The sequence below is a fragment of the Daphnia pulex genome, chromosome 1, assembly GCF_021134715.1.
Source record: "Daphnia pulex isolate KAP4 chromosome 1, ASM2113471v1".
Classification (NCBI taxonomy): domain Eukaryota; kingdom Metazoa; phylum Arthropoda; class Branchiopoda; order Diplostraca; family Daphniidae; genus Daphnia; species Daphnia pulex.
The window spans coordinates 7376743-7385084 of record NC_060017.1 but is presented as its reverse complement, the minus strand read 5'-3'; the positions used below and the strand labels follow the sequence as shown (position 1 = coordinate 7385084).

General features: G+C 41.7%; 2 protein-coding genes across 2 annotated transcripts; both read left to right on the top strand.

The window, feature by feature from the left end:
• The first annotated feature begins 1741 nt into the window (after positions 1 to 1741).
• On the top strand, positions 1742 to 3995 carry LOC124197533 (peptide-N(4)-(N-acetyl-beta-glucosaminyl)asparagine amidase-like). Its single transcript, XM_046593050.1, has 7 exons — positions 1742 to 2196; positions 2254 to 2404; positions 2460 to 2604; positions 2668 to 2978; positions 3056 to 3192; positions 3266 to 3424; positions 3516 to 3995. The coding sequence occupies exons 1-7, from the start codon at positions 1803 to 1805 to the stop codon at positions 3689 to 3691; spliced, it is 1473 nt and encodes a 490-aa protein (XP_046449006.1). The 5' UTR covers positions 1742 to 1802; the 3' UTR covers positions 3692 to 3995.
• LOC124197538 (citron rho-interacting kinase-like) lies at positions 3559 to 7017 on the top strand. The gene is made up of 7 exons (XM_046593063.1): positions 3559 to 3691; positions 5007 to 5331; positions 5409 to 5619; positions 5688 to 5840; positions 5918 to 6376; positions 6454 to 6660; positions 6729 to 7017. Exons 2-7 carry the CDS (start codon positions 5090 to 5092, stop codon positions 6834 to 6836), a joined length of 1380 nt encoding a protein of 459 aa, XP_046449019.1. The 5' UTR covers positions 3559 to 3691; positions 5007 to 5089; the 3' UTR covers positions 6837 to 7017.
• Positions 7018 to 8342: the final 1325 nt, after the last annotated feature.

The following is an 8342-nucleotide window of genomic DNA, read 5'->3' as shown; positions in this document are numbered from 1 at the left end:
TTCATCATGGCCGGACGAGAACGTCTTCTTCTTGAACCTGGCTTCGTCTACGACGAAGTAAATCTCACTCCACCTCCACGAGTTGGCCGAGTCTTCGATTGGCCTCGCCCTAAGACGGCCGAAAACCAACGTTACAACACCTAACCATCAGATGACGAGGAACCAACACCGGTTCCATCTTCGGGTCATACGACTAAAGCCATTCTTAACAGTGCACCCCAATTCATTCTCCTTCTAGGTGCATGACGTCACCGATGGCCTTCAATGCCACCGTGTGCGACTGTACCACACCAACTCATGTGGGAATTCTTCAATTCTCTGATGAAAATTGCCATCCGGGCGAAGACCATTCATCGACAATCTCAGTTCTTTATTCGACTAATTAATAATTAATTAATTAATGGCGCCACATCCGCGGGTTGGCCCGGACCCGGCGTTTCGACCCATCGCCCGCCCCGTAAAAAAATGCCTCGATGGATTGTGTCGGGTTGGGGTTTTTTTTCCCTTTAGCCCGAACAGTGGCCCGGGCCACAGCCCTATTTATGGACGGCCCCTTGTCAATTTAACAAGTTTTTTTTAGTCATCTTGGTATTTTTCCCAAGAGATGGCGTAGTGCCGATTGTGTGACGTCACACTTAAAAAAAATAACCCCTTCGCACACTAGCCTTAGCCCCTCCCCCCTAGCCGTGTGACGTCGTTTATGGACGGTCCCTTGTCAATTTAACAAGTTTTTTTGAGTCAATTGTATTTTCTCTCGAATATACGACTGAATTCTGCGACGACTCGTTATCCGGAATTTTACCAGTTAACGAGTCGTCGCAAAATAGAGTATATTCGGGAGAACAACGTAAACTCACGTCCAACAACCTTGACGTAGAACAAAGGACTGGGACCGCTCCCTTTTCTTGCTCCCCTTTTAGAACTGCATCCGTCATTCGATCCTTTGAATTCTGCTACTTGTGGCTCCTCGCGTGACAATACACGTGTTCAATGGAACCGAAGCGGCTGTTGCGCTTGTATACCATATCACACAGCTAGGGTGCGAACCTTAACGCATGAGAGGATGCTCGTTTCATAGTATATTTTGTTATTGCGAGTCCAGTCATGGACTACTTAAGCTAGAGGACGGGTCTCTTCGTCAATTCCTATGTCGGCTACCATTTTTTTTTTTGTTACTGAAATCAATAGAGCTTTAGAAATGAGCTATAGTTTATTAAATTATCCCTATGCGGCAAATATTTAATTTCGATGATATTCTAATTAGAAATTGACGGAGGTGCTCGTTGGTTGTCGCCGCCTAGCGGTGATTGTTGGTTGACCACTCTGTGATTCTCTGGTTTTGGTTTGGTTTGGTATGATTAGGTGCGTCTGCTATCTGTGATTCTCTGGTGATTCTATGGATTCTGTTTGTTTTCTTTCTAAAAACCATGGAAGAGTTTAGAATTCTTGGCGCTAGGTGGAGACAACCAACGAGCACCTCTCCCGTTCCCCTCAAAATTTAAGCGCAAATATCTTTTTTTTTAATATCTTCACAAGAAAGGAGCTTTGGAGACTTAGAATAGCTTTTTAAATCTCTATCGATTGACCCTTCTTCAAAAATTATGATTAAAAATCCACCCGACAAGCTATAACACGGCGGGATAGGACGAGAGACCCGTCCTCTAGCTTAAGTAGTCCATGGTCCAGTGCATTAGAGTCCAGTCTCCAGTGTCATTTTCGCCATCTAGTGGTCACTTTTATTACTCCAATTCAAATGACCAAAATATTGGCAGCTTATCCACGTCATTCTAGTAAAAAAAAAAATGTCGCATTTGCAGGTTGAATTTCTACAACGTCTCAGTATTAATAGTCGGCATGTTTTCAAATATGAAAATGCTGAATTGCAAGTTAAGGCTAAAGCTTGCGTCCCCCTTACGGATTTACTAGTGCGTGCTCAACAGAACTGTTCAAGTGATCCTAAAGCAGACACTCAACTATTTCGGGATGCCCTCCTGATTGAATTATTATCCTGGTTCAAAAACAGTTATTTTAGTTGGTTTGATGCAGCCACTTGCAGCACATGCAATACAGACATGCAAAGTGTTGGTCTGGGAGTCCCAAGTGCTGAGGATGTTCGCTATGGTGCCAACCGGGTGGAAAATTACAAGTGTAGCTCTTGTGGGGCTACAGACAGATTTCCAAGATACAATGACCCTGGTTAGATAAAAAGCAGTTTTTAAAAATATTTTGTTGTTAAAATTTACCTTTTCATAGAAAAACTTCTGCAGACCAGAAGAGGAAGGTGTGGTGAATGGGCCAACTGTTTTACTCTTATTTGTAGGGCTTTGAAATATGATGTCCGATATGTATTGGATTGGACAGATCATGTTTGGACAGAGGTCTATTCAGAAAGACTAAAAAGATGGTAAAAAAATTATCAAGTTCTGTTTAAAGTTTTTATAAATTTTATTTTTACTTAGGTTACATTGTGATTCCTGTGAAGCTGTTTGTGATAAGCCCCTTCTTTACGAAGCAGGTTGGGGAAAGAAGCTTTCTTATGTAATTGCTTTCTCCAAGGACGAAGTGCAAGACGTGACATGGCGCTATGTCCGAAACCATAAAGAGGTTCGGCTTATAGATGAATAAAATGTAATAACGTGTTTAAATGTCTTACTGCTTGTATTTCAGGTTTTAAAACGAAGAAACCTGGTTTCAGAAGAATGGCTTCTTCATCAAACCAACAGACTTTCTCAACAACTTCAATCATCTCTTGGTGTTTCACAAAGGGAGGCGCTGACTCTACGACTCATTGGCGAGTTGACCGAGTTTCTGTTACCAGGAGAAGTCAAGGAAGGTGAAGTGCAAGGTAGAACGAGTGGTGATGTCACCTGGCGACAAGCCCGCGGTGAATTGGGGATGACTCGACCCAAGCACAAGCCAATTATTTGGACTCCTTCAGAGAATGAAATGAATAATGGAGAATTCTGCTTGGAATACAGGTGTTAAAGAGTATACTCTCCTTAATTTGGTTGTAAATCTAAATTCTTAATTCGCTTCCTTTCATCTTATAATGTAGTGCCAGTTTGGACAAGTATGTTCGTCGCTCAGATGGAGACACCACGATAGACAAATGGACCAATGGAGTGTTCCAGGCGGAGGCTGTTTTTCGTAAAACAGAAAACGACTGGAATATGGCTTACTTGGCCCGCGTTGGTAAATTTCTACATTCATTTCAACCTTACTGTCACGTCAAATTCTATAACAATACATTTCGTGAAACCTGTAGAAGGAAGTCCGAAAAGTAGCTTGTCTTGGAAATTTGATTTATCGTCAACAAATCTGGTTATTCTTCAAGCTACCGTATCTTGCCCTGGAACAACATACGAGGATGGAGAAATTATTTGGAAAATTTGCGGACCGGATCACTGCCAAATCCTAGAAAATGGTAAAAGGCTTATACTTATACTTACAAATGTTAAAAATCATTATCTTGAATGTTCCATCGCTAAAAAACAATTGTTCCATGAAAACAACAGGCTGTATTGACTTTGAAGTTGATTTGTCTGGATCCAAGTGGTGTGTACTGAGCGCCGAGATGAGTCGCGGTCGAGGAGACAACGCCTGGCAACACACTCAAATAGCCCGTCAATCAACCAAAGAGTTGGACCGCTTTCCCCTGTGCCTCCGGATTTTCTTCGGATCAGCAGATTGAGTGAGATAAATCCTAATCAAACTATCAGCATGTCGCGGTATTCTATTTAAAAGAAGAAGAAAAACACCAAACTGCTTTCAGCACTGCGCTGATAGATCTGTTTTTGTTGATTCTAAGAAAAAAAACCGTTGACCCACTTAGACTAGTTTGCTGATTGACTAAATGATCCAATGTGGGAAACTTGCCAAAAAAACGAATTCTTTCTTCTAGAGGCTACGAGTTGTACCGTTTTCCATGGGGGGTTGTTATTTATTCTTTATTTCACTTTACAAAAGAAAATTTTAAATACACTGTGTACATACGATGTATGTATAATTCTTAGAAAGAAAAAAAAAGCTTTTGATGAAACACGGCATCTAATGTTTAACGGTTACCATAGACGTCGATCATTTAAAGGGCAGCACGCGCTCGAAGGTATTCTTTCATTCAATGTGTTGCTATATTGTACGGATAGGCTTTTATTTGTTGGGGGGAAGAGAAAAGAGGGTTGGGTTTGTTGTGAATCTGAGATACAATAAAGGTGGGACGTAGTATATACTATCGCCAACGGTTTTTCATTTCCCTCTCCCTTCTACCAACAACATGGCACACACCTGGATGCGGGGGAAAATACCTCCCTCAATTCTTCATCATTCTGTTACTTTATTTTTTTTTTCCAGGATTTTGTATAAAATGTGGCGTCACTGACGCTTCACTTCGCATTGTTATTCTAATTTAGTCCAGATATACTTCGATATTTTTTATTTTTGCGCTTTTCCCACGGACGGACTGACCCCTGGAAGAAAATGGGTCGAATGTGTCTCTGAAGAGATTATCTACCATCCGCCTCCGCCCTTCGCCAATATGCTTCTCGTTAGTTGACCCTTTTAGGTTCATTAGCATCAAATTAACTCGGGGCTTCCAAAAGTATTTTCTTAAAAAACTTTTATCGGCAGGACTCTTTAAACCAAAGCCGCCCAGCATTTAATTGCTACAAAGTGTTTGTGATTCTTTTCCAGTTTTCCGTTTTTTCTCCCTTCTTAGAAATTTTCTGTTGGAAATTACAGGGACCGGTGACCAGCCATACAAACATATCGATGGCAGATGTGGGGTGCAGAGTAAAAGGAAGGGAAACTCTAAAAAGGGCCATCTGGTGTAGTAGTAGCTATAGCGCAGATATATTGGGGGGAAAGAATACAGTAGTATATGAGGGGGGGGACATTTAAACGGCAAACAATTCCGTCGCATTCAGTCATACCGTCGCAGAAGTCCGTCACAGAACGTCAGGAGAAAATGGAGTGTCCAACGCCCGTGTTCTTGTTGGTTTTGGTTTTAGCGTTAACGCAAGTTTCCGCCGGACGATCGGAATGGAAGAGGATCAACAAACTGGAGGAGACGATTCACAAATTAACTCGCGAAATGAAAGATCTCAAAGAAGTGAAATGCCGTCAAGAGCGGACGAGCGAATCGAGTTATTCGTCAAAGGAAGAAGTCAAATTGGCCAAGGAAACTATCACGGCCCTCGAGGTTGAAAGCCGAGCACTGTCCCAATTTGACACGCAAATGAGGAGCCTCCAGAACTCGTTGGAACAGTTGGGTCTTCATAAAAATCACCAAGCCGAGGTGATTGAATCATTCCGCCGCGAGTTGGACCTTCTCAAGTAAGTTATTGCATATATTTATATAATGTTTGACAATTCATTCACATATATATTTAAATCCAATTTATCTTTTATAGAATCAAAGTTGATGAAGTGGTGGGCAAATCAGGAGGTTCGGTGCGCACCGTTCGAGATACTTCGTCAGAAAATGCCGTCAAAACTTTACAGTGGCTGTTGAAATCTGTCAGCAACCTCAAAGCGGACGTCAATCAAATCAATCAGAATTTCAATGTTACCAAGACGCTCCAACACTCCGACGATGTCCAGAAACAAATTAATCTGGTTCAAGTACTACTTTTATTATTACGTTACCTATCGAAGGGGTCGATATTTAACTTTTAATCGCCTAATATCAGGATGCAGTACACCAATTACGTCATCAGTGGACGGAAGAAAGCGTCGAACGGCAGCGAATTGCGGCTGAAGTGGTTCAATTGCGCACCGATTTAGTGGAAACGACCGAAAACCACCAACGTTGCCTCAAGGACGTTGCTCACATGTCCTCAGAGGTAATTACTATCCCCCATATTATTCTCCGTATAATTAAAAGAGGCGATTGATTATAACGTTAATGCAATGTTGACAGGTCCAGTCGCTGAAAGCCGACTGGAACGCTTCCATCGAGTCCAGCGCTTCCACTTTTGACGGCCATCACGGCCGATCGACTGGCCGCTACAGCCACTGGAACCACAAATTCAATGAGCTGAAAAATACACTCCAATCTGTTCGCGATATGCAACAAAATCTCGAAAGCAAAATGGAAAATCTAAGCGTCCCCACAGCGGAGTCGTCATCCGTGATGGAACCGATCGAGCAGCGAGTGGAAGGATTCATTCAACAATACAACCGATTGGAGTCTAAAATAGAAGCCAACGAAGCTGTGCTGGACTCGCTGGAAACTCGCCATTATCGCCTGCACGAACAAATGGAGTTGATTGGAGAGCAGAACGATTTCCAGGCCAGAGAAACGCAATTGGCCATCGACCAACTTAATTACAACTTGACGGAAATTCAAGTCCAGTGCGAACAGGCCCTACAGCGCACGGTAAATATATTTCTTTGAGAAAAAAATAAAAATTGGCAACTGATATAACTTTATGGCTGCCATAAATATCAATCCAGGAAGTGACCGAGGACAAACTGACCCGAGTCGCCGACAACGTCATCCTAATTGAAAGCGAAATGGAGAAGGATCGAATCACCATTCTGGGTCTGCAAAATAGGGCCATGAACCAGACGTTGCAAATGTGTAAAGATGAGACAAAGGATCAAATCCAAGACTTGAAATTGCAAACTGTCTTGTACCAAATCGAAGCTCTCAAGTTCGAGGTATAAAATTACAAATATTAAATTTCACTCTGCAATTAGAATTTTAATGTTCTCTTGAATTAAAATAGATTGAAACTTTTAACAAAACCATGGGCAGCTGGAATGAAGCTTTCGTCGTTGGAAATTCTTCCGTCATTGACAAATCATCTTCATCTGAAGAGTCCAACGAAAATTGATTTCATTTTATTTTTCTCCCAATCACCAAAGGTGCCATATGTTCCAAGTCAACGATCCTGCGCTCGACGCAGGACCAGCTGCGCAACAAAATTTTTATCAACATTTTCTCGTCAAATATTCTCATGAATTAAATGGGAAAGAATTACCAAGTCGAAAATAAAACTTAATTTTCTAACTAAACACCCAGCGTCCCAGCCAAAGCGACTTCATTAAAATTCATTTCAAATCACACGATTGGACGAGAGGCTCGCGAGACTGTGCTGCGCGTGAGAAAGAAAATAAAAATTCCGACGCGTCTGGAAACGGCCGACTGGTTGAGATTTTCCTTATTGAATTTTCCCTAGATGGAGGGACTCGGCCATCGGCTGATGGTAATATATTAACGAAAAAAAAGGAAAAAAGGGTATCGGAGAGTCAGTTGGGCGCCATCGCATTTTCATGTGGGAAAATCCGTCGACTCCGCCTCTGTCGAGTGGCGATTGGTCGGATCGGAACATGGGGACGTGACGTCGTTTCACGGGGCTCGTTTCTGTGTGGAAACGGCCGTTAAACGTTAACTACTTTCCTCCTAAATACCTTTATCATGTTTGACAGGGATGACAAGACTAACGGCAACAACTCAAAACTTTCGGCTAGCTGGTATTACAATAACAATCTGCGCGCTGTTTTTTCTTCTTCTTGAGTTGGTCAGCGCGCATTACACATTTTTAATGCGGGTATTTTGAATCGTATAAAAAGACCCTGACGGCGCTGGGCAGGGTTTTTTTTCACGGCACGATAATAAAAAAGAAAAAAACAGAATTTGAATACGTTTGAATACAAACCACGCAGTGATAAAGTTTGAATGGTTTTACACACAAATGCAAACCGCGCTCATATCAGTTGGAGAGCGGCAAATTCATCCATTCGAATCTATCCATCCGGAATCTCTCAAGGCAGCGAAAGTTTGCTGGTTCCCATGGAAGAATAAAAAAAAGACCTTACGGTATATACTACAAAACTTGAGCTTTCAAATAAGGATCGAACTTGAACTGCCGGACATGTACACACATATAGAAAAATCGCAAGAAAAAGATTTGCAAAGTCATTTAGATGTTAATGTTTTTTTATGGACAAGCGATTCACGTATGACCAGGTGTGTAAATCATGTATGTAAAACTCGAGTTCTCCTTTAATCAACTGCAATTTACATTCGCCTTTTTTTCTTTCTTTATTATAGCCGATCGAATGTATTTTTCTATTTCTCTCGACAGATTTTAATGCATTAGACGTTTTACCTTGAAAATGCACAAATTGGTCGGGTAAATGAAACACGCCCGTTTCACGAATCGGAAACCTAAACATTTGACTGCGCTGATTGTGTTTTTCATTTTTATCACGGAGCTGTATTATATAGCCGCAATTCAACCTTGATCACGTAATTGCCAATAACTGCCTTTCCCATTTTTCTGATTGTTTCGCTCGGTGGCAAAGAGATGGAGCTAAACCTTTCGTGATCCTAGCAG